The sequence below is a fragment of the Anabrus simplex genome, chromosome 7 (assembly GCF_040414725.1).
Source record: "Anabrus simplex isolate iqAnaSimp1 chromosome 7, ASM4041472v1, whole genome shotgun sequence".
NCBI lineage: Eukaryota > Metazoa > Arthropoda > Insecta > Orthoptera > Tettigoniidae > Anabrus > Anabrus simplex.
Window position 1 is genome coordinate 173,379,648 of NC_090271.1, and position 27,592 is coordinate 173,407,239.

General features: G+C 37.3%; 1 protein-coding gene across 3 annotated transcripts in view; it reads left to right on the top strand.

Moving 5' to 3' along the window:
* Positions 1 to 27,592, top strand: part of LysRS (Lysyl-tRNA synthetase) — a 156,644-nt gene that overhangs the window by 31,320 nt on the left and 97,732 nt on the right. For all 3 annotated transcript variants that reach the window (XM_067151454.2, XM_067151452.2, XM_067151453.2), the window contains exon 4: positions 17,901 to 18,181. In XM_067151454.2, coding sequence (XP_067007555.2) covers positions 17,901 to 18,181 — 281 coding nt within the window. The remainder of the gene's footprint in view (positions 1 to 17,900; positions 18,182 to 27,592) is intronic.

Consider the following 27,592-nt stretch of genomic DNA (forward strand, 5'->3'; position numbering starts at 1 on the left):
TTAGCCCGTATTTTCGAATTCCAATAGTCTGAACACGCATATTCAGTTTCGTTCTTTAAGAATTGTAATAGCATCACTCCAGAGGCTTGTGGCAAACATTTCCATTTTCTTACTTCAGACAGCGTCACCTAACCTACAGTCAGTCTCACCATGTTTGAAATACGAAGTACACAACATTTTTGAGGTTTGGTTTTAGTAATGCACTCCCTATATGAACAAATGTACTAAAATTAACGTTGTTGGACTTGCATAGTTTAGAAGAAATGTAATACAGTAGAAGTCCGTTATAGCGAGAATTCATAACGTCGAAAAATTTACTCGCTATAGCGGATTGTCGTTATATCCGATTTTTGTGTGAATGTACAAAAATAATGAGTCACCACCTTATCAATACACTAATTTATTTACTTCCAAACTGGTGAATAAGGTCAAGACCGGTTTTGACCCCTAAGGGATCATCTTCAGTTGACATACACAAAAATATCTACAAAAACATCACATATAATGATTAATGTTTAAGTTAAATTCAATTGTCATTAGAATGTTGGTAGGTACATCTTAGTTTGGAAATATGTGTTATATGAGATTTATAGGCCTACTCTATTTGAGCTGTTATGTATATAGGTCCTATGTTCCCCTGCATATAGTGTCAAAAGTATTGCATTGAATATAATTCATCAATTTGACAAAATGCTAGTGAACTGATTACTAAGATAGTAAAGTATGTACATTTTCTGGGAGGTACATGCTGTTCTACATGTTATCACTTTACAATTTATATTACACAATATGAAGTAAAATTATTTTTGCATTTGTACACATTGATAATATTAAGTCCAATGTAGGGTCTTCAAGGTGTACTATTGGACTGTCAGTATCCTAATTACATTTAATGTAGTGGTTTATAAGGTTTTCTTGTTCACTTTTATAGTTCAGTCAAATGAAAAATGTAGAAGGACCTTGTTGATTTGGATTCTTATGACTAAAATATTGGTATATAGTACCTTGTTGACATGGATCCTTAATACTAAAATACAAGTTTGTAGCACCTTGTATTCTTGTTTTATGTCTTAAAATAGAGTTGTACCTTGACACTGTTTGTTTTGTTAGGTGCAGGCATGTAAAAATCTTGTTAAAATGAACCCTTAGGACTAAAATACTGGCATGAGATACCTGTTAAAATACTTTACATTAAAAGTACTAATATGTGGTGCTATATGCACATTCTTCAGACGTAAAATGGGGTTAACATAGTTTGACAACAGTACTATTATTATTATTATTATTATTATTATTATTATTATTATTATTATTATTATTATTATTATTATTATTATTATTATTACTATGGGTTGTTATGATTAGTTGTTATAGTTCAATATAATTGGTCCATTTGAGATAAGAGAGTGGTTTGCTATCATACTGAGGTGAGATTGCTCTGTTATCTTACTGTTCTGAGGGGCCCGATTATCAATATAGTGGTAGTGAGGGTGTTCAGGAATAATACAGATACCCTCAGCTATCATCGTAGGTACATACGAAGCAGAGATAAAATAGTATACAATATTAGTTGATAGCTCAAACATAGATGTGGTAGAAGAAGCAGCATGATATAATAATCATAATAATAATAATAATTTACAGCAAAATTTGCGCAGTGAGAAGGAATAGGACCAAGAGAAAGTGACAGGAACAAGAAAATCTCGAATTTAACGAAGCAAACAGGATATGTATTTAACAGATAATAAAAATAGTAAACATATCTCAACAAGTTTAGTAAATCCCAGACAAGAGTTTGCTAGACTGAAATATATAGAGGAAACCTTGAAAGACAAGGAAAATGTGCCACATTTACAATATAAAATATAGAAATACATCAAAACCGTATGAATAAGTATAAAGGGTACGATGAAGAATAATATAAGTCGATATAGAAGAAGCAACCTGAAAGAAGAAGTGAAAAGAAGGAAAAGGGATAAAAATGAAGTAGGGATTGAACTGGGAAAGGGATTCTCTTCGCCGGGTGAAGTTACGCTGCAGAATGTGTTAAATAAACATATACCAAAAGGTAACGATGGTCCAAGGAAACAGATATTGTGATTTCAAAATTCCATTGTCCGTAGTACAGTTCGTGTTTGAAAGGTTTTAGTCGAAATAATGTCTTGCATATATATTTGATGCCGTAATAAGCTGGCCAAAGTAAAGTTCAAGTGGGGCAGATGGCCCAATGAAGAATTTAATGTCCAAATAACATTATGATAAAACTTGCTCACCAGATAACCTGAAGAAAATAACAGTCCAGATGGTAAATGACAATATCGAACGTAGTAGTAGTATGGCTGCTTCCACCACTCCGTAACGAAGCCAGACACAATATTTTGAGCGGTGGAGCGAGATTATATAGTCGTACAGAAACATCGAGAAGAGTAGAGAAGTTGAAAACCAGCATATTCCAGAAACGTTGTAATCACGTGTCCAATGGAGGTTAGCGAAAGCACACTCACAGGAGGAGGAGGCGGTGCGTGGAGAAGAAGATGACGTCAGGATCACGTGATGAACAGAGTAGGCAGGCGACAGGTGAGCATAGCAGAAGAGTGAATGAAGTCGTGGTGGCGTGATCGGCAAAAACCAGCATGCGAAGGTAGGATGTATACGTAGCGGTAGCGGAGATCGTAACACATTAGAATGTTTACATAAATAGGATCGAATGCATATTTGTACTGTGTGCTTTACGAGTGAATTGCGTGATGTTTTGATAGTAATATCTGGCAATTTTGTAGGCTGCTGCTGTTGTTAGAGCTGTCTTGAAATCCTGAATATTATTAAGAAAGCATTCTCTTCTTGTCGCGTGTCGTTTTCAGGTTAGGTTGGTGACTATTATGAGATGAAGTGCGTTTTAAATGTCATATGTCCTGATTGAGTTGTACGTTAGTTGTACCGTGGAGGCATTCGTGTTGTAAAATAATGTATCTGTAAGTAGAAATAATAAGTATATAAGATGATGTGATATAGAAGTGTGGTAGTAAGTTATATGTCGTATCACTTACGTTAGATGTTGAGACCGTGCACTCTGTGTGGCTGCCTGTTGAGATCTATTGCGTGTTGTTCTGAGGTTATAGTTTGTGGCAGTAGAGGGGAGGTTTGAAGGGATGGGTGGAGCGCTTGTGACGGGAGTGGGGTTAGAGGAGGGGAGGTCTTGGAGCGGTTGATTTGTATGTATGTATTTTTGTTTATTAATTCTTTTTAAGTAATAATCTTTTAGGAGGGGGATAATTGCGTGAAAAAGAATATTGTTTCTGTCTGTGTTTTTGTTCAAGTTGGAGTTTGGGTTAGCGTACTTATCTAAATTTATATAGAATTCTTCTAGTATACTGAGCTAGGGGCTTTTTGGATTTATATTGAGGATTTGCATATCATTACTGATGTCTGTAAATTTGTGTTTCTGATCGTTAATGTGCTATCCCATGGCTGAGAAGTGTCTATGTTTAATGGCATTTACGTGTTCGTTGTATCATATTGAAAAACTTCTACCAGTAAGCCCTACATAGCTGGCTTGGCAGTCATTGCATTTTAGGCGATAGACTCCTGAGTAGTTGTATTTGTTTAAGTTATTGACTGATTTGGAATTGTATAGTATGTTGGTGTTGTTGCGTGTAGTTTTGTATGCTATTTTTAGACCTTGTTTTTTAAAAATGTTGGTTATGGAGTGTATATGGTTATTATTGTAAGTACCGTATTTCACGGCATAATCGTCGCCACCGCGTAATCGTCGCATCCTTTATTTTCAATAAAAAAATCGGACTTTAAACCTTTAATTACATAATCGTCGCACGTCCAAATTTTGTTCACTAATCTGGTTAAAAGGTAAATGGAACTGCAACGTAAGTTGCACATGAATGCGCAATTTAAATACGTGTAATGTTTATGGGCAATTTGGCAACACAGTCACGTTTGCGACATGTTGCACAACGTATAAATAAATAATACCGGTATATGTACGACGCATGGCTTACCGGTAGACTATCGGCAGTTTGACAACGTGGTCGCGAGACAGTGTACTATTTATTCACCACCTACATATTATGAGTTCCCATTTGAAATACGTAAGGCTGTAAGTTATCGCTTATCGGCAACGTCGCCAGGAAATACCGGCTAGGTAGGTTGAATGGACCTCGAACCAGCCCTCAGATACAGGTAAAATTCCCTGACCCGGCCGTGAATTGAACCCGAGGCCTCCGTGTAAGAGGCAAGCACGCTACCCCTACACCATGGGGCCGGCTCCTGTGTTATTGCGCACGAAGTGAAATCCAAGACGATAACGCAGATTTCCACGGAATTATTCAGCCGAATTATTTACGATGTCTCAGTTGTCATCGCTAGACTCTTATCTTACTACTACGTCATAAGTGTCCGGGCATGGGATGAAAACTTTTATCCAAGCAGTCAAGATAATTATTATCCAATGCTATTAAATTTTATTTTATAAACTCGTCAGTAATGTAATGTAAAATCATCAATAACTGGGAAGAAATATTAACCTAATTACCGTATGTTTAAAAGAAATTGAAAAAAATGAATGTTTGTTACTGACGTCTCGGAATACAGTCAACTATACAGTAGATTTACACCGCGCTAGCTAGAGCTCCGGTTTGCGAGCTTTGCGCAAGCGCAGTAGTGTGTCGCAACCAACGAGCTAAACTGATAAATTGTTGCATGCTTCCTTGCTGTCTAACAGTATTGGCTGCTCTGGAATGGACAGATCACAGATGCATTTATTTGTTTCAGATTTACGTGATTACTGTAGACATGTGTGCATGAGAATTTAAGTTTTTAATTTGTGTTTTGGGTGTTTGCAGAAATAATTTGTTTTAATAGTGAACAATTATGGAAAGTCATTTATATCGCAAAACATTAACGTGTGAAGCATTCATAAGCGATTATGGGTAAATATAGAAACTATTCTGCGGGCTTCAAGCTAAGCGTAATTGCCTTCGCTGAACAGCACGGGAACAGAGCTGCAGAAAGAAAATTTTCTGTGAGTGAAAAGTTGGTGCGTGACTGGCGGAAAGTAAAAAAAACAAGCTAAAAAGCACAAACCCTTCTAGACGCGCATTTAGAGGTCCTAAAACAGGGAAGTTTCCTATAATTGACGAAGAAGTGTTTAGGTACGTCAGTGAAATACGTAACAATGGCTGCAGTGTATCATATGAAATGTTACAAATTAAGGGACAGGGGGTAGCGCGCAAACACAGCATACCGTTAACTCAGTTTAAGGCGACTCGTGGGTGGATTAAGGGGTTTGTGCGACGACACAATCTGTCAGTGCGAAGGAGAACAACACTAAGCCAAAAGTTGCCTGCTGATAACACGGACAAGATTGTAAATTTTCACCGATTTGTTATACGTTTGCGCAAGGAAACTTCGTACTTGCGTTCTCAAATCGGTAATGCCGATCGGACTCCAATCTTTTTTGATATGCCTCGCAACAGCACTATTGCGCTGAAAGGATCACGGAGTGTATTAATGAAAACCAGCGGTAGTGAGAAGTTGCGATGCACGGCAATGCTAGCCATTACAGCTGACGGGAGAAAGTTGCCGCCTTACATCATTTTCAAGAGGAAAACGATGCCTAAGAATATACAGTTTCCCCGTGGAATTCATGTACGAGTGCAACCAAAGGGTTGGATGGACGTAGAACTCATGCTGGACTGGGTTAAAACTGTGTGGAATAGAAGACCTGGTGCACTACTAAAACAACCAGCTCTGCTTGTTTTAGATAGTTTCCGAGGTCACCTCGTGAACGAAGTGAAGCAAATTCTCACTACAAATAAGACACGACAGATAGTCATTCCTGGTGGCCTAACATCTGCTTTGCAGCCACAAGACATATGTGTTAATAAACCCTTTAAAGACCACTTACGTCGATTTTACAACGAGTGGATGATGAGCGGCGATCAGCAATTGACGCCCGCCGAAAATATCAGGCGTCCACCCTTGGACTTGTTATGCTCGTGGGTGAAGAAGAGTTGGGATCTTATACCACCTGAACTAGTCTCCAAGAGCTTCAAAAGGACTGGGATTTCGAATGTACTAGACGGTTCCGAAGATGACGCAGTGTGGCAGGGAGACGAATCTGATACTGGTATTAACAGAGGCGAGGACGGCGCATCAGATAGCGAAACCTGCGATAGCGACACCGAAGATTTGGAATAAATTGCGTACCGGTAAGTCCGCATTTCACAACAAAGCGATAATTTTTTGCAAGTGTAATATTTTAACTTTAATACTCAAATTAATGACAAATTAACTTAATACGTTCATTTTTATTTTCAGGTTGGAAAAACGTTCGCCGAATTGTTGCGAAAAATTATGAATTTTGTTTTAGACTATTTTAATTATTTTGATGTATAAACGCGAGTATTACGTGCATCTTAAATTTGTATCAAATACAATTTAGTTATAAATACATTTTTTGAGTAATACAAATACTGGTATTAAATATTCATCGTATAATGGTCGCACCCTACAATTTTTTTCGAAAATTTTGGTATAAAAAGTGCGACGATTATGCCGTGAAATACGGTAAATAGTGCGTATTCTTTTTTATCTTTGGACTACCTAGAATACCAAGAAATCCAAAAAATAGAAAATATCATCCTTTGGTGCAGGTTTGCCGACGATGTATTTATAATCATGGACAATAGACATATTAATGAAAATACAATCTTAGAACAACTGAATAAAACAGATCCCCACATAAAATTTACCATGGAAACCGAAAACAACAACACCATAAACTACTTGGATATATCTATAACCAGACATAACAACCATCTAACATACAACATATACAGAAAGCCTACCCATACATCGAATACAATAAAAACAGATTCCACCCACCCACACACTCACAAGAAAGCCGCATACTACAGTATGATACATAGAGCATATAATATTCCACTTTCGAAGAAAGAATTAAACATAATTCACGAAATAGCCAAACAAAATGGATATAAAAGAGAAATGATAAACCGGATCATCAACAAAGTAAAAAACCAACCGAAAACCAAGCTAACCAGAACCACCAAAGATAAAAAAGAATACGCACTATTTACTTACAATAATAACCATATACACTCCATAACCAACATTTTTAAAAAACAAGGTCTAAAAATAGCATACAAAACTACACGCAACAACACCAACATACTATACAATTCCAAATCAGTCAATAACATAAACAAATACAACCACTCAGGAGTCTATCGCCTAAAATGCAATGACTGCCAAGCCAGCTATGTAGGGCTTACTGGTAGAAGTTTTTCAATACAACGAACACGTAAATGCCATTAAACATAGACACTTCTCAGCCATGGGACAGCTCATTAACGATCAGAAACACAAATTTACAGACATCAGTAATGATATGCAAATCCTCAATATAAATCCAAAAAGCCCTTTTGCTCAGTATACTAGAAGAATTCTATATAAATTTAGATAAGTACGCTAACCCAAACTCCAACTTGAACGAAAACACAGACAGAAACAATATTCTTTTTCACGCAGTTATCCCCCTCCTAAAAGATTATTACTTAAAAAGAATTAATAAACAAAAAGCCATACACAAAAATCAACCGCTCCAAGAACTCCCCTCCTCTAACCCCACTCCCGTCACAAGCGCTCCACCCATCCCTTCAAACCTCCCCTCTACTGCCACAAACTATAACCTCAGAACAACACGCAATAGATCTCAACAGGTAGCCACACAGAGTGCACGGTCTCAACATCTAACGTAAGTGATACGACATATAACTTACTACCACACTTCTATATCACATCATCTTATATACTTATTATTTCTACTTACAGATACATTATTTTACAACACGAATGCCTCCACGGTACAACTAACGTGCAACTCAATCAGGACATATGACATTTAAAACGCACTTCATCTCATAATAGTCACCAACCTAACCTGAAACGACACGTGACAAGAAGAGAATGCTTTCTTAATAATATTCAGGATTTCAAGACAGCTCTAACAACAGCAGCAGCCTACAAAATTGCCAGATATTACTATCAAAACATCACGCAATTCACTCGTAAAGCACACAGTACAAATATGCATTCAATCCTATTTATGTAAACATTCTAATGGACCAATTATATTGAACTATAACAACTAATCATAACAACCCATAGTACTGTTGTCAAACTATGTTAACCCCATTTTACGTCTGAAGAATGTGCATATAGCACCACATATTAGTACTTTTTAATGTAAAGTATTTTAACAGGTATCTCATGCCAGTATTTTAGTCCTAAGGGTTCATTTTAACAAGATTTTTACATGCCTGCACCTAACAAAACAAATAGTGTCAAGGTACAACTCTATTTTAAGACATAAAACAAGAATAGAAGGTGCTACAAACTTGTATTTTAGTATTAAGGATCCATGTCGACAAGGTACTATATATTCACAATTAAGTATTTATTTTCCACCTAGTCGATACAATGATTGCTTAAGGCAATTTTTAATGGTCAAAAGTGGTACATGTTTCGTATATTATCAACATCTTCAGCCACATAACACTGTTTAGATGAAAAATGTATAAAATTGACAAAGTAATGCTTTAGAGGAAGTGTCCTTACTATATACCAATATTTTAGTCATAAGAATCCAAATCAACAAGGTCCTTCTACATTTTTCATTTGACTGAACTATAAAAGTGAACAAGAAAACCTTATAAACCACTACATTAAATGTAATTAGGATACTGACAGTCCAATAGTACATCTTGAAGACCCTACATTGGACTTAATATTATCAATGTGTACAAATGCAAAAATAATTTTACTTCATATTGTCTAATATAAATTGTAAAGTGATAACATGTAGAACAGCATGTACCTCCCAGAAAATGTACATACTTTACTATCTTAGTAATCAATTCACTAGCATTTTGTCAAATTGATGAATTATATTCAATGCAGTACTTTTGACACTATATGCAGGGGAACATAGGACCTATATACATAACAGCTCAAATAGAGTAGGCCTATAAATCTCATATAACACATATTTCCAAACTAAGATGTACCTACCAACATTCTAATGACAATTGAATTTAACTTAAACATTAATTATTATATGTGATGTTTTTGTAGATATTTTTGTGTATGTCAACTGAAGATGATCCCTTAGGGGTCGAAACCAGTCTTGACCTTATTTACCAGTTTGGAAGTAAATAAATTAGTGTATTGATAAGGTGGTGACTCATATTATTTTTGTGTGAATGTCGGAAAACCCCCCATACACATTAAAATCGGTATGAAAGGGCAATCAGTTTGTTCAAAACTTGCGTTTCCACAGATGATATCCACACTGCGGCTTATTTGTTTTTAATTTTTTCAAAATCCAATACTATGTGAAATTGTATGTTTAATTTCATTCTGAAAAAATATAGTACCGCATTTCTCCAAATCCAAGGCGAACCCCACTTATTCCTTCAAAATTTTAAATCAGGCTCAAAAAGTACTTTGTAAAATTATATGAATGCCTTTGTTGTACAGTAGGTCTGTGCATTATTAGACTATTTTGGACGCCGAACATTGCCTTCGCCGTGACGTATCCATTTTGCGGCTGCACAATTATTGTTTATTTCCGCGAGTTTAAGGACCATTAAACTAAAATTGGCATCATAATACCGAAGAGAACCCGTTAGAAATATGCCGGCAATACCTGTTCCATCCGTCTCTACAATACGACGATCCATCAGGAAATTATTCTTGGTGTCTATAAAACTGTTACTTTTACTCAGCATCAGATATAACTGGCTACCGCTACACGCACATCTCACATGCCGGGTTCAGCCAAATTCAGTGGCTAGTGATGTATAGGCCTAATCGTGGAAGTTGAAAGTCAACGAACAAGTTTATTGCGCCACGGTATGGCCATTCCACCCTTGTGTATTTCGTGCACATACGTCATAATTTCATCTTCGACTTCTTTAAAGTGTCCTTGTTGCGGACCACTAAATGCATTTTTTTGTACAGTACGCATTTTTTGAGCTCTTTGTCTTCACGCTAACGCCAAATATTGGCTTTACTTAGGCCTATGCCGTATTTTCTTGCGGCTGCACAATTATTCTACATTTCCGAGTGTTTAATAATCATTAACTAAAAATTGGCATCACAATATCGACGAGAATCTCTTGAAAATTTGCAGACATACCTTTCCCACATATCTTTACAATAAGACTATCCATCACGAAATTATTCCTGCTGTCTATAAAACTTATTTTACTAAGCGTCAAGTACAATAGACGTGTTATAACTCTGCCACTGAGTAGCTGGCCTTTCTAAGAATTCGAAGGCTCGCATGTTTTGATGCCATTCTGCGGATTTGGGAAATGTTTTTGTTGAGGCTACATCATTTTCTCTTCAGTATTTCCCAAGATCCAGTGGCGTTACGCACAGGCACTGTCGCGGATAGCGATGTACAATAAAGAGGCGGTCGTTTATTGTCAGTGAGTTTTGTGTGCACATGCGGGGGTTAAAAGCAGCGTGGTTACCGCGGTGGTTACCAGTGGTATCCATTAACTTACTGTTAGGCCATGAATGCAAGTCAACCCTTGAGTTTTCGCATGAGTTTTTGAGAAGAAAAAACATCGTCTTGGATTCGGAGAAATACGGTATCACTCCAGAGGATTCTGTGGCAATCACTTCAGTTTTCTTCTTCAAACGGCGTCATCTAACCTAACCGTATATGTAGCATTGAAAACATATTTGAAACACATGTAGAGAAATGATAACCTCCTCGCTAAAAATTTACATGTAAATAGCCTTTCCGAAATTCAACTGGACGCGAGAAGATATGAACTATTCTCTGAAATCAGTGATGTACTCTGCCATATCTTGAGGTGTATCACATTCTTACTTAATTTCCGTATATAACATTAAAATTAAGATATCGTTTACTTCAGTCATTATTTTTAACGAGTTAACAACTGCTATCGGCCACGTTATTTATGCATTTATTACGAAAACGTGTTATCCTCTTTCATTTCGATTTTTTTATAGAGAGCAGCAGTCGACGGGTATTACTAATCGACTCCAAGATCGCCTTCGAATGTCGATGAGAGAGCTCGCAAATGCACATAACGAGAAAACTATACCGTACCGAAGATGATTGATTGCATTTTGTGGCAAGCGTTTCAGTTTTCTTATTCAAACAGCGTCACCTATCCTAACTGTACTATAAGTATGATAAAGACACACTTCAAGCGCCAGTAGAGAAATGATAACCTTCTCGCTATAAATTTTCATAACAGCCTTTCCGTAATTTAACCAGACGTGAGAAAATATAAACTAACCTCTGAAATCAATTGTGCACTCTGCCATATCTCGACGTGTATCCCATTCTTACTTAATTGCAGTATTTAGCCTTAAAATTAAGCGGTCGTTTAGTAAGCCATTATTTTTAACAAGTTAACGACCGTTATTAGACACGTTATTTATGCATTTATTACGAAAATGTATTCTCTTTCGTTTTGAATTTTCTTTACGGAACAGCAGTCGACAGGTATTACTAATCAACTCTGACATCGCCTTTGAATATACAATATTAAATAGAAGGAAGGATCCACCTTTAATATTCCGTTGTTAAGTTGAACCAAATAGAAGTTACAACCTGTTCATTTGGGACCGGTTTCAACACATTTGAAGTGTCATCATCAGCCAATTAGCAAAGCAGTGCAAAAATTAAGTCATAAAGGTCTAAAAACAAGTAACATAATGATCAAAGGCAAAAAAATTAACACTATTTCATGCCAAAGCAATTCCAGTTGATGTTCATAACACAATGATCAACGTCAAAAGAGTAAAAAGAACACCACTGTTTCGTGCCGAAACAAATCCAGTTGAAGTTCATAAGCAGGTCTAGTACAATCCTGTTATGCCGCATTCACATATGAAGACGTATGAAGATGTTGTAATTTGAGATCGATAACGAATTAAATGACTTGTTCTAATATGCAAACTTGAAGGATAACTCATTATGAAATTGAACTTGTGATATGCAGTTATGTATAGTTGTTGCTAAGCAGGTCTTGTAGGCATTTGTTTCACCGGCCGAAGAGTAAAAGATGACGTAATTGAAGTCTTAGGAAAACAGTGTAGGACTTAATTTTGACAATTCGAAGTGGATATATAAATTTGAAAATAATTTAAATCGTTAAAAAGATTAAAACCAAATAAAAATATATAAAAAATAGGAAGACATTTTAAAAGAAATTACAGTGTGAGGCTCAACTCAAAACAGCTTGTCATGGTGATTGATAAATGAATGGGAGATGATACATAGAGAAAAGGGTGGGAATAATGAGCACTTATTAGAGGGTGGGACGGAAAGGAAAAAGTGGGGAGGGTATCTAGGGAGTAGGGAGGACCATGGGGGTGTTGCAGAAGGGGGAAGTGGCATGAGAGGGTATTGTGTAAATTGTGAAAGATTGATCGCTTGCTTGTTGACTTCAGGTTATTTAAAATGGAGATGAGAAAATTGAAAAGGGCATTGTGCTTCTCAGAAATATCATTCAGGTTAAGATTTGGATTGAAAAACTGGTCGAGGTGTATAAAACAGTTTTCAGTGATGTCTAGGAGAGGGCCTTTATTTAGAGTGCTGAGAATTTCAATATCCTGGTCTATTGTAGTGAAAATATGTTTTGTGTCATGTATATGTTGCCCCACTGCCGAAAATGTGTTGTATTTTATTGCATTAACGTGTTCAAAGTACCTAATTTTGAAGTTGCAACCAGTTTGACCTATGTAAGAAGAGTTACAGTTGTTGCACTTAAAACGGTATATGCCTGACTTAGAAAAGACACTTGTTTTATTTAAGGAGATGGAGTTATGTAATAATTCAAAGCTTCTATTATTAGTATGAAAAGAAATCACTGTATTGTGTTTTTTGAAGACATTAGCAATACTGTAGGCATTTATATTGAATGTGTATGTGGAGAAAGCAGCTGGTTTAGGATTATCTTTTAAGAGTGTTGTGTTAGGACGGTGTTTAAATTTGTTAATAATTTATTCAATAAAATATCTATTATAACCATTAAATTTGGCAATGGAGTGGATGATATTTAGTTCTTTATTTAAGTTATCCTTTGAAAGCGGAATTTTGAGGGCACGGTTAACCATACTGTTGTACGAGGCACGTTTGTGTGTCTGTGGGTGAAAAGAGTCTTGTTTTATGTATTAGCTGTATGTGTGGGTTTAACTTTAAATTGCCTTTGAATGTCGACGAGAGAGCTCGCCAGTGGAAACGATACCGAAGATAATCGATCACATGCAATATATTATAATCTATTAGCTTCATTTCCGTATTGATTAGTATCACAGTATAATGATAATTTAAAAGTCACCACCTTATCAATACACAGATTTATTTACTAATTTACCAATTTTGAAGTAAATAAATCTGTGTATTGATAAGGTGGTGACTTTTAAATTATCTTTACACATGCAATATAATCGCTGGGTGTATACATATCGGTAACGGAAAAAATCGCACACGCTTAATCGCTAGTAATGACGGATGCGCCAGTGATAGGGTTCTCGCTGTAACCGTAGGACGATACACAGTTTAATATAGGAATTTTGAAGGGACATAAAAATATTGTCGCTATAATGGAGGTCTCGTTATATGCCGTACTCGCTATAGCGGACTTCTACTGTAATCCTAACATACGATGCTCTTGCTTATTATTAGCAATATAATTTGAGTATTCCTTATTCTTCCCACATATGTATACAATTATGTTACGTCTTCGAGACATAGGGAGGCAAGTCACTTGACGGAAGAGTTTGCGGGAAACGACGATCCGTTTCGCAAACATGATCCTTGAGCCCAATAACTCGGCGACTGCTGATCCAAAGCACGTGTCTGCTTTGCTTGCTTGTTCTAAGTTTATTGTGAATAAAAATACACAACAGTGTATCTAGTATACTGTTTAATTAGTTGGAAATGCAAACGTCTGTCCAGTGTGTGTGTGTGTGTGTGTGTGTGTGTGTGTGTGTGTGTGTGTGTGTGTGTGTGTGTGTGTGTGTGTGTGTGTGTGTGTGTGTGTGTGTGTGTGTGTGTGTGTGTGTGCGTGCGTGCGTGCGTGCGTGCGCGCAGAGATAGGTTATTTATAAGGTTCAACCTATTCAATACTAATTACATGTTGTATAGATGTTATTTACAACATTTATTTAACATGGGACCGGTTTCGACATTTAAATATCATCATCAGCCATAAACAAATTAATTACAAACAAATGATCAAGGACATAATTAAAACTGGCGTAGTGACACATTGATATATGTACATAGTTTTTTTTACCATTCCAAGATTAAAAGAAGGTTTTGAAATGTTATGGAAGCACAAAAGTCTTTATACGCCCATTTATACCTTGCGTTAATACTGGTGTAGTGACATAATGAGATATGTACATGGTTTTCTTACCAATCAAAGATTGATAGAAGGTTCTGACATATTTTCAAAGCCAAAAGTCTTTAAAATGCCTATATACACCTGTGTCAAATAAAGCGTCAAGAACTTATAGGAATCACTTGGTACACAGCTCTGGCTGTGGATGGACCAACTCGCCCGGTGGTGTACCCTCTACTCATCCTCTTCACTCCCTTTCCCCTCCGCTTGATCTTGCTTAGTCCCATTCTTTTTCTCCATAAAATCAGTCAACTCCTCTGATTTTCCCGTTAGAGTTACAACATTTATTATTCCCACCTTCTAATATTAACCGCTGGTTGCCCACTTATCAAAGCTCCCCCAGCACAAGAACTGCATCTTGCTTTTAGCTGGGTACGCCCTCACCTTTTCTGGGGCTGATAATTACTACCACTCATTTTAGGCTATTGTTACGATGGGGTCACACTCCCTAAGGCATTTTAGAGCTATTGCCAGCAGTTATTCAGGCTGCCCCTTATATGGGGAACAGATGCCCTTGCAGCCACCTCTAACATGGGAAACACACGCTGCTGATGAATAGTGCATTCGTACTATTCCCTGAGTACAGGGCTGCCTCTTCCACAATATCCACCGTTTGGAAGCCCATATTCTCCGCTGTAGATTCCATAAGGTCTTCGCTCGTAACCCTGAGCTGGGATCCTTACCAGAGGCTACGCATCGGGCCATTGTTATTAATAAGCCCCAATGGAAAAGGTTTTAGTATTTTGTTCTCTCGTCTTTTTCAAGCCTTTTAATACTTTCATCTCATCTTTACATACATGTAAAATGCACGCATGTCAGAAAAAAATGTATCCGGTGTTTACATGTCCCTGTTGGATAGTTTTTATTCATGTTTTAGTAGGATACCTATGCTTTGCTACAGTTTTAAGCTGAAATTTATCATTGACGGTTTCAAATTTTGGCAAGTTACTGTCAGCTGAGCCCGTAAAATACACCCTCAGTTTGAATGTCAAATGCTTTTGGAGGTATGATTATTTATTTTTAGATGTAAAGCTAATTTGAATCCCATAGATTTCAAATGTTTTAAAACCCTATCTTATTTAACATCTGCCGGGCTGAGTGACTCAGATGGTTTAGGCGGTGGCCTTCTGGCATCTTTGAAAACTAAAAATTAATAGTAAGTGGGACGTAAAGCCAATAACATCATCATCATTTTTTTTTTTTTTTAAACATCTAGGCACAGAAGCAATAAACCTGCACATTTTTTACCTCTACAACGCACAGTATTGCAGGTGTAGAATGTTCTACAAATATTTCTTTACACAGTGCTGACCGGATGCTTGAGCTTGTCACATACCCTGTGGACTGGACATTTTTCTACTGAGCATACTAGAGTGCACATTATTATAAAAGTGTACATAAATATTAAACTAGTCAATATTTTATCTTTAAAGTTGATGGATCTGTCTTTAAAAAACCATCTTCAGCATCAATTCCTAATACATCATCAATGTTTACATCACTGTCATCATTAGGGTCACTTGAATAAGTGAGTACACTATGTAAATTAATGGTGTGTAGGGGCTTGAATATCACTTCCACTATCACTCTCACATTCAGTTTCCACTAATTCACAATCACTATATCCATTAGAACGATCATCAGCATACAATTCTTCTAAAATACCATCATCAGCTAACACTGTATTATGCGAGCGCTCCATCTTATATTTGACTGAACCAGCAGAAAGAAAGTCGACGTCTTGAAACTAAATAAAAGAAGGCCGTGAATAAAAGAAGAGTGGCAGATATACACCTATGATTTATTCTACTCAATGTGCACGTCCGAAAAACGATGTCGTGAATAAAACCCAGATTTCTCGGGGCCCGTCCCCTACCGCTGGCGAGCGTACTACGAGATTTCTCATGGCCCATCACACATGTGTTAATTAACATCTAATTAACATCCATGTAAAATTTTAAGTTCATATGTGAAACATTAAGAAAATCTTTTATAAATAGACAAGAGGCTATGCCTCATAACATCGTGAATCCTGACACCCACACACAAGATAATATGCCCAACTGGACCTTCCATTTTATCATAAATATTACAAAAGCATTTTAATGTATATTTCACACACAATAATTTTAATCTTGGTCATATTTTAATTTGATATGTTTGTACTGAAGATGACTCCGAGTGAGTCGAAATATGTGTGTATTGAATGGGAGGAATAATAAATACTTAATTGCATTATTATAAGAGTTCAATTGTCAAGACGGAAAAATTAAATTTATAGTCTGTAATGATTGACAATCACTTAGGACATTGCCTTTTCTTTTTCTTTAAAAAAAAAAGATAGCGAGAGGATGTGCACGCTTATAAGTACATACTCACTGCTGCTAAATGGTACGTGGTGCACGTTGGATTGCTATTTCTAAATAACAAGCAATGAGTTGCCTAGTTACATGAACCTCCTAGCAAGAAAGGTACTTCATAAAACATGGCAGTGTGTTCCCATCCTCCTATATACAGCATTTCTTACCAGACTATCATGATAGAGAGTAAGTCGCCCTCGCCTAGCGACAATCTGACCATCAAGGTCAATCCTGTCTTCATGCAGCTTTATAATTTAATTATATAAAATTGCTCATCATAAACTACCTAGCCGATTTTGTTCAAACTACTTCCTAAACCCTCTCATGAATGATAAGAACTAATTGTGAAATTTTCAGCGAAATTGGTCCAGACATTTTTGAGTCCATTCGAGAGAGACAAACAAACATAGTTTTACTTTTATTTATGTACAGGTAGATTCAGTAGTATGTTTTCTCGCTTAACACATTCTCGTTTCCTTGTCCCCTGCAGAAACTTCCAAACACGTGTGGTTAGGGGGCGCGCAACTTTGAGCTTGCATCTGGGGGATAGTGGGTTCGAAACCCACTGTCGGCAGCCCTGAAGATGGTTTTCTATGTTTTCCCATTTTCACACCAGGCAAATGCTGGAGCTGTACCTTAATTAAGGCCAGGGTCGCTTCCTTCCCATTCCTAAGCCTTTCCTATCCCTTCGTCTCCAGAAGACCTATCAGTGTCAGTGCGATGTAAAAAAAAATTAAAACTACTTCCAAATGAGGTTTTGCTGAATAAACTAACCTCTGAAATTAGTCATCTACTCTGTGCCATATTTGTATCGCTTTCTTACTTAATTTTAGTACGTAACATTAAAACATTGATATTAAACGATCATTTACTTCAGCCTTTATTTCTAATGAGTTAAGTACTGAATCGGCCACGTTATTTACTAATTTATTACGGAAACATGTTCTCTTTGAAAAACTCATGGTTAAAATAAATTGGTTATAAAATAAGAGTACTGCATATATATTATATGCCAAGTTTCATTTACGAGGGTGTTCATTTTCAGGGAGGGTTCATGCTATTCGAGAATCTGGTGCTAAGCTGATATTTTATGATCTGCGAGGGGAAGGAGTGAAGATTCAAGTGATGGGCAATGCCATGGAATATGAATCTGTTGAACAGTTTGGCATAGATTCGAGTAAAGTGCGACGTGGTGACATTATTGGTTGTGTAGGTCATCCAGGAAAAACGAAGAAAGGAGAATTATCCATAATACCTAAGAAAATTCAGCTCCTTGCTCCATGCCTGCATATGCTTCCACATCTTCATTTTGGTTTGAAAGACAAGGTAAAGATATACTATTTGCTACATATTTTATTCAGTACTTTTCAAAATTGCTTTGTAAATTTGTGTTTTATACCCTTTGATTAATTTTTGTATTTCTCATTTTGTGGACCATGATTACAAATGGATTTTTGTAAAATTAATTCAGTTTTAGTTCAAAGAAAGAGTGAGGAGAAAAATTATAATATTAATCGTATTTTAAACTTTTACATTCAGTTGGAAAAACAGCCATTGACAATTGAAGAGCCAAGTACTGTAAGTGGTTTATCAACCAAAAATAACATTTTCACTTTTTTGATGTATTCTTGCTATGTTTGCCGCTCTGAATCTGAATCTGCCATTGGTTTCTCTATAAACCTACTTATAGTTCTAGAAACATACACAGGATTTAAAAGACCTTCATTTTACAGTACTATAAATTGGGTAAAAGCCTCGTGCATATTACTAGAAGTGGGTTATGGACCAATCAGCCAATAGGAATCAAGTTTTCATATCACGTGGTGTAAACAGTTAAGATGGTGGGTATGGAAGGTAAGCATTATTTTACTGTTTTACTGAGATCTTTAATTTTTTGTAAAATAAATATAATGAAAATGTTATCAAACATTAGTATAAGAAATACAATGCTTAAACTGTTTGTGTTTCTTTAACTTATTTTGACTGATGCTTAGATGGGCCTAGATAGTGTAAGATAGTTATAACTTGCATAACATAAACAAACTTATTGCTATGTATGTATTTCTGCATGCAGTACAATTTTAAATAAAGCACTGTTATGAGGCCTACTAATTATACTGTTACATTTTACCGTTTATTATTCCAGAAGTGGATTCTATGGATGGTGCACAATTTAGGGAATGTTTAATAGAAGTAAAAGAAAGCAAAGGTGATGAAGACCATGATGCAGGTGAACTCCATGGTAAAAAGAGGCTTTATAATCCAGAGAAGTGGAAAAGGAATATTCGTAAGTTAAGAAGAAATTCTTTCTTGGAATATGATCCAGTTAATGGGGGATCCAGTATAACTAGTTAGGAGCAAGTATTGATGGATTGTAATAATGGTTGTATACTTCAACTGCAAAATCCTGGAAGTGGTTTTGAAAAATAAAAATCATTGGCAGACTATAACAAACAAAATGTATCTCATGGGATTGATTTCAAAACTAGACAAACAGCGAATTAGTATTTCAGAAGAAAATCGCAAAAAGAATAGGAGTGTATATCAGTATTGTCAAGGAAGGAGATACGTGTATAAAACGATGCAAAAATGCTTTTCTGAATGTATTTTGTTTGTCAGAACGCAGGATGGAAAATATCCTGAAAGGTGTAGCTGCAAATGATCCAAATACTGTGTTAGATACGAGAGGACAGCATGTTAAAAAGGTAATTTCTACTGAAAATAAAGATGCAGTTCGCAGATACATTAGCAGTTTTACTTCTGGGCAAAGTCACTGTTCAAAGATGAAGAACCCTGATAGGATGTATTTATGAGCTAACCTTAATTTAAATAAAATGTATGCATTATATCTGGAGTAACATGAAACTGAACTTGTAAAATAGTGGCTTATCAGAAATATTTTCCTCCATGAGTTTATTTTAAGTTTTGGTGCACCTAGAAGTGACACATGTGGTATGTGTGATAAACTAGCATGTTCTCGCATTAACCCAGAGCTCACTCATGACAAAAAACTATTACTTTTGTCTTACAACAAACTTTGCCCATCCCATATCATAATCACTCTCAAGCAACTTATCAATGACAACTTTGGTTATACAATGAAGGGATCCATGTGTGTTCCAATAATGAAACATTCATTGCATTGTGGACAGAATATCAAGGAAAAAGGGAAAGTGATGAAATCTGCTCAGCACTGTATGCAGTTTTGAAGATGATGAAGGGCCAGAAAATGCTGCCCAAGAAAGAAATTTTTTAGTCATATGGCTGCACGGGCCAAAATAAGAGCTTTTTGTGTTTTCACCCGTCTTTAGTGGTGCAAAGAAATTTTGCACACACATCATTTGTCATCGCTTCCTCGTAAGTGGTCATACTTCTTTGCCCTGCGACCGTGACTTCAATCACATAGAGAAAGCAAAACTAAAAAACGTAAATAATATTTGTACACCAGAGGATTGGGTAGATATTATTAGGATTGCAAGAACTGAAAAGCCATTTCATGTTGTAACGACTCCTCTCGAAACTCGCAAAATTTTCAAAAGTGTTAAATATGATTGAAGAAAGGCATATAGGACATGTGTTACGAATCCAGCTGTAATTTGACACACCATCTGTTTGCAAAATTTTGACTTTTCGGCTCCATATACAAATTTTTAGGTTCACTCACAAAATTTATCACTACTAGAGGAATAATCAAGCATTAAATGGTTATCCGACTTTTATTAAAACCTTTTTTAAGGTGTGGGTGCGTAACATCATCGGTGAAGATACAAAGATATACAGAAATACACAAATATGCAGGTGTTTGCGTTTACCTGTGATTCACATATGAAGTGCGAGCACGTAACCTATTGTTGGTTTGTTAATTCTGTGATTCACACTTGAGAAGCATTGCATCATGGTGTGGCTTGTTTTTGAAGTGCTCATCAACCATTTGCACGTTTTCGTTTAGTTCAATTGAGCAGCAGCAAGGACAGCTACACATGCAAGTTTATCGGGATAGTTCACCATGCCACCACAAGTGAGCTTAGATGAAAGAATACGAGTTCTCAAGGACGGAATGAGGTCTGGAAAAGTAATGCTCTGTAGCTTTTGCAATAAAAGAATATTATGGGAAACTTCTGATGGCGTAGAAAGGCACATTTCTAGCCACCGCCACGTGGTAGCAGCAAAGACACGCAAACAGCAGACAACAATGTTCGAGGTGGCTGTATGTTAAAAGGAGCAAAGGTACATAACATTCAATTGTTATATTCTTGTAAATACTTTTATTTCATTGAGGGCGATGTAACAACGTTACAACTGTGGTCTGTTACCCGCCAACATTGGCGGCAGAGTGGGTTAGGAATTGTAGGCTGTTCATCATCATCATCATCATCATCATCATCATTTCCCTTTATCCAGCTGTAGCTGGGTAGGAGCAAATATGGTTCCTCTCCACTTTCTTCGGTCTTTTCCACCACTACTCCTCCAACATTGTGCCCCAGTCCAGGTTTCTTTCTATAATACTGCGTTGGATTGTATCCTTCCATCTCAGTCGTAGTCGTCCATGGCCTCTGCTTCCTTGGATTTGCATTTCCATAACCTTTTTTGGCATTCTTTCGTCCCTCATTCACTTTATGTGCCCAAACCATCTTAGTCGGCTCTTCTCTATTCTATCATTCATTTTTTCCACTCCAATTTCTTCCTGGATTTTCTCATTTCTTATTTTGTTTCTTCTACTCTTCTGTATCATACTCCTCAAGAACTTCATTTCGGCTGCCTGTATTTGACTCTCATCCTTCTTTGTCATTGTCGAAGTTTCTGCTCCGTAAGTTGTTATGGGTATGTAATACATCTTGTACATAGTTTCCTTTGCTTCCATTGGCACATTTGTCCCATAACATGTTTCTTACACTATGGTAGAAACAACTTCCGGCTTGAATCCTCTTATTAATCTCAGCATCCAGTCGAGCATTCTCCATTAATTCACTCCCCAGATATTTGAACGTTTCCACTACTTTGAGGAGCTTGTCTGCAAGCCTAATCTGACCTTTCCCTTCTTTCTCCCCTCTAGTCATAACAAGAGTTTTACTCTTTTCTACACTTATTTTCAATCCACATTCTTCGATCTTCCCATTCACCATTCAACTGTTCTTGAACCTTCCTGTTGTCTTCTCCCCAAATCACAATATCATCTGCAAATAACATGTTCATTTCTCTTCCTCCATATGCTGCTTTTGCTGTTCTCATGATGTCATCCATTTCTATTGTAAACAGGATTGGTGATAGAACACTTCCCTGTCTCAGCCCACTAGTTATTTTGAACCAACTTGTCCTGCCAACTTGTGTTTGTACGCAACTACAACACTCCTTATACAATGCCATGATCATTCTTATTAATCCCTGTCCAATTCCTTTTTGCACCAGACTGTCCCAAACTTTAGTCCTGGGGACACTGTCATATGCCTTTTCAATGTCAATGAAAGTCATCACCATATCATTCCCGTACTCCCATTGCTTTTCCATTAGTTGTCTCATAATGAAAATGGGCTCTATTGTTGACCTTCCACTTCTGAAACCAAACTAATTTTCCTGTATCTGATTCTCAACCCTCAACCTTTTTCTACTTTCCAGTATCCTTTCCATTATCTTAGCAACATGGGATATTAGAGTAATTCCCCTGTAGTTCTTCAAATCTTTCTTATCTCCTTTCTTGAAAATTGGGATGATTATTCCTTTTTGCCAATCCTCAGGGACCTCCTTATTCTCCCAGACATTCCTGAGAACCCGATATGTCCACTGCAGGCCTACAGCTCCAGCTGCCTTTATCATCTCCACTGAAATTTCATCTATTCCAGCAGTTTTTCCATTCTTCATCTTTCTTACTGCCATTTCAATTTCATTCATTGTAATTTCTTTATCCATTTCTTCATCAACTAATTGCCTTTCCTGGTTGTCCATTGAATGACTGTCATCAGTTCTTATGTTCAGCAGCTTCTGAAAATATTCTCTCCATCTATTTCTTATTTCTTCTGGCTTTGTTAACATTATGCCACCTTCATCCTTCACAAATCTCATGTTTACTTGATCTCTCTTTTTGTTTCTTAAGATACCATGCAGTAATTTCTTGCTGCCCTGCATATCATCTCTCAATTTCTGTGTGAATAAGGCCCAGCTTTTCCTCTTTTCTTCCTCCACTACTTTCTTGGGCAAATTCTTTGCCTCCACATATTTTCTTCTACTTTCTTCAGTCTTAGATGTTTTCCATGCTTTCCATGCCATTTTCTTTTTCTTCACTTTAATCTTTTCCCTATCATTCCACCAGTGTGTCTCTTTGTCTTTCACATTTCCTGATGTTCTACCACAAACCTTTTTCTGCACATCCAACCAGTGCTTCCTTAAATCTTTTCCATTCATCTTCAACATTCCCCACCTCCGTCTTGGGTACCAAGGGTATTATTTCCCTTTGAAATTCTTCTTGTATGCTTTTCTCCTTCAACTTCCATACTTTAATTTTTTTCTCTCGTCTTAATGGATGTTTTTCCATCTTTCCGACTTTCAGTTTTCCTATCACAACTCTGTGATCTCCACCAAAGGCTTCTTCAGGCATGGCTGTTACATCTAAAAGGTTCTTCCGGTGTTCTTTCGCTATGATTATATAATCAATCATGGTCTTTGTTCATTTGTCTCCCCAACCATACCTTGTAATCTTCTGACTGTTCTTCTTCCTAAACCAGGTGTTTCCAACAATCATTTGATTCTTCACGCAAAAATCCACCAACACCTCGCCTTCTGGATTTACATTTCCATATCCAAAGGGCCCTACAACATCTTCCTTTCCTTGTCTTTCCATTCCAACTTGTGCATTTAGATCTCCCATCAATAGCACTTCCTTATCTTCTGTCACTCCACTTCCTCTAAGAAGTCTTCTAGATGTTAATCTATGCAACTAGTTTGTGGGGCATACAACTGAAATAGATCTTTCACGCCATTTTCAAACTGTCTCATCATCATCATCATCATCATCATCATCATCCTATCACTGACGTATTTTGTATATTCCACATATTCTTGGATTTCTTTTCTAAGTATGATGGCCACTCCATTTTTTGCTTCAGGTCCTCCGCTGTAATACAGCCTGTATCCTTCTCTCAGAGGAATCTCCCCTGTACCCCTCTTCTTGGTCTTGCACAGTCCAAGTATATCTTTTTCTATCATGAAGTCAACCAGTTCTTCTGTCTTTCCCGTCAGTGTCAGTACCTTTACTGTTGCAATCTTGATGTAGTTTGGTGCTGGTTCCCCATTTATCACAGTTTCCCCAGCACCTGAAGAGCTGCACGTCGCTTTTAGCAGGGGACGCCCTAACCTTTTCCGAGGCACCCTATCTGCTTTGTCCATATAGGCTATTGTTACGATGGGCTCGCCACACCCAAAGGCATTTTATACCTACTGCCAGGTTCAAAATTAGGCCGCCCCTAACATGGAGACAGGCGCCTTTCGTAGCCACTCCTCTGAAGTACAGACGCTACGGGTTTGCCCCTTCAGTCATCTCCACCATACCGAAGTCCACCTTCTCCGCCGTAGATGCCATTGAGGTCTTCGCTCGTAACCCTGAGCTAGGACCCATACCAGATGTTACACACTGGGTCAGTGTGCTCTGGGACTCTCATAGGCAGGGGCGCCACGCCCTGGGTAGGGCTGCCTCTGAAGAGGGTCCCTACCTGTTGTAGGCTGTTATCTCTGCAAAATATCTTAACTAGATATTGCACGCCATTTCCCCCACTCAACCAGTCGCCAGGTAGAATATGACGGCCTATTTATGTACTGGATGGCCCGATACACGGTATCGGGTGTATAATGAATACAGTATAGGTATTTTATTGCGTATTTGTTTTGTTGCATTCTGACCAAATATCACATAACGGAGATCCGTCACTTTTGTGTTAAAACTTCACTTGAAAGATGAATGTGCAGTGCACAATACAGTTGCTTTACAATGGCAACATATGGAGCAAATTCACCTTAGATGTTTTAGCTACGAAGCTGTTCTTAAACCACTTATTCCATCAGAAATCAAAGAAATATGGTTGAAGTAAAAGCAGCATGACTAGTAATTCTCGAAAGTACGATAATTAATGTTATTTGTTTTGAAGCGACTCGATATAGCTCAACAATGTTGGCAATGATTTTGAAATATTAATCTCTCGCTTAAGCCGTAAGCAGTAGTTATTAATCCTTAATATTCAATCTTCTTCTTCTTTTCCTTCCGGTTTTCCCACACCTGTGGGGTTGCGGGTGTGAATTTTTGCACGAGAGGTTTTGGCCCCTGTTTTACGGGTGGATGCCCTTCCTGCCGCTAGCTCCCTATGCGTAGGGATGTGTTTACTATTGTGTGTTTTTTGTGGTGGTTGATTGTGGTGTACAATATAAATTGTAGATAAATTTAATTGCACAGATAAATTATTTGCATTTTTCTGACTTTATTAGGCTGCATTACTGGATTTTGTCTCTTCGACCGTGGAGATGATATCTGCTAATGTTCCCTTGGAAAAGGCAGATCACCCATCTTTCAAGGAATAGGCAAAGAAGAATGTTGTAGGCAGTGGAGACCTTCCAGGAAGTAATGTTCTTTGTAGGAAATATTTGCCTCTCTGGGAAAAATCGAGGAAGGAAGAGGTTCTATAGCTGTACAGCACAAACAAGTTGTTGTCATATGTGGTGAAATAACCAACAAGATGGGCAGGGCAATTTTTGTTGTTCTGCTGTCTACAGTGGATCCTTTCCTCATCACAGGGCCACATATGTGGCGGCAGTCATTACATTGGAAGCACTGAATGGACGGACATGTGCTCGAACAATTACAGAGACACTGCAGGACACAAAAGTGAACTTTGACCAAGTTGTGGCCTTAGTAACTGACATGGCCAAATACATGACCTCGTGTTTTGCTGGGTTGTCACTCCTCTTACCGGACGACTCTCTTCACATTCCTTGCTGGGCATATAAGGTCAATCTGGTTGGTGTTGTGGTGAAAGAATGTGTGTCGTCCTTGAACAAACTAGTTGTTTCCGTTAAGCAAACATTTCTCCATGCCAGAAAGAAACAGCACGCCTTCCAAAAGTGCCTGCAGGAGAAAGAATCGGGGGCTGGGATGTTTCCAATTCTTGTTGCCACAAGGTGGAATTCCTGGCTGGAAACAGAGTGGCTGGCAGATAACTGGGCCATTCTTTATGAGTTTTTCCAATCCATTGATGGAAAAGAATAATTCACCACTGCATCTTCACATTGCAGAATATAATGGAATCTGAGTTACAAGTGCTTTATGTGCAGGCTCTTTTCGTTAAATCTGTAGCATTGGTGATGAAGCCGCTATTGCTCAGACCGGAGAGAAATTCCAAACCAATTGTTACAGAAGTGTATCCCAAACTTCAGAATTTGAAGAAGCGTTTACAAGTGGTTCAGCCATAGCGTCCAGGAAGAGCTGGATGCCCTGAAAGGTAATCTTAGGGACAGAGTGATGGAGGAAATAAAGAAGACGGCAAGCCATATGCATGCAAAGTTGGACAACCTGATGTTGGGGGACCCGGCATGTACAATTTTGGAGCCAGTATCTGAGCTCTTCAATAGGCAATAATCTGATAATACTTAACGATGGACGAATTCCAACTTTTAGTCGAAATGATAGTAATAGTTTTATAGATGTTAGCGTCTGTTCACCTGCACTTTTAAAACACATTGTGGAATGGGAAGTCAGCGAAGCTCCTAGTCTTTCTGATCATAGATTATTACTATAAAAATTAAAACAGACATAAATACAGTTAGTGCTAATCAATCCATTACACGTATTTTGTAGAACAAAAAATGTTCAGTGGACTCATTTTCAGCCTCGGAAACTTGAAAGAATAGCAGAGCAGGTGCTACAAGTGACTACGAGCAAACAACTTGGTATAATGATAAATGACCTTATGCAAACTATTTATAATATCTGTGAAGCGCATCTTCCGAAATTGTCGCAGAAACCTGCAAAAAATTACTGGTGGAACTCGGACCTAGATCGGATGAGAAAGAAGGTGTTAGCCTCATACAGGAGATATAAGCTATCTACTTGTGAAATACTTCGTCGGCATTATGAAGAGGCTTATAATAGAATTAAATCGGATTGTAAAATAAAGATAATTCACACCAAAAATGAGGCATGGAAAGCTTTCTGCTCTGTACAACAGACCAGTAACCCTTGGAACATTGTATATAAAATGATACGAAGACCTGAAAATTGCAATAATACCATCACAGCCTTACAAACAGCAAGTGGGTTCACAACAACCATTCAAGAAACAGCAGAGGTACTTTTGAAAAAATTCTTCCCCGAAGAATTACAAGATAATAACTTTCAGAAATATGTCAGAAATTCCCCAAAAACTGCACCAGACATGATAAATGATCCTCGCTTTACACTTGAAGAAGTTCAACATGTAAACAACAAACAATGTGATAATAAATCCCCAGGAATAGACAGAATATCAGCCAATATAATACAAAATATCCAAATGTGTTGCCCAAAACTATTTCTGAATATATTTAATATGTGCCTGAAACTTGGTGTGTTCCCTGACTGTTGGAAGGTGGCTGCAGTGAATATTATTCCAAAGCCAAATTTATCAAACAAGGCTAGTGCAAAATCTTATAGGTCTATATGTCTATTGCCAGTGTTAGGAAAAATATTAGAAAAGATATTAATTGATCAAGTTATGTTCCACC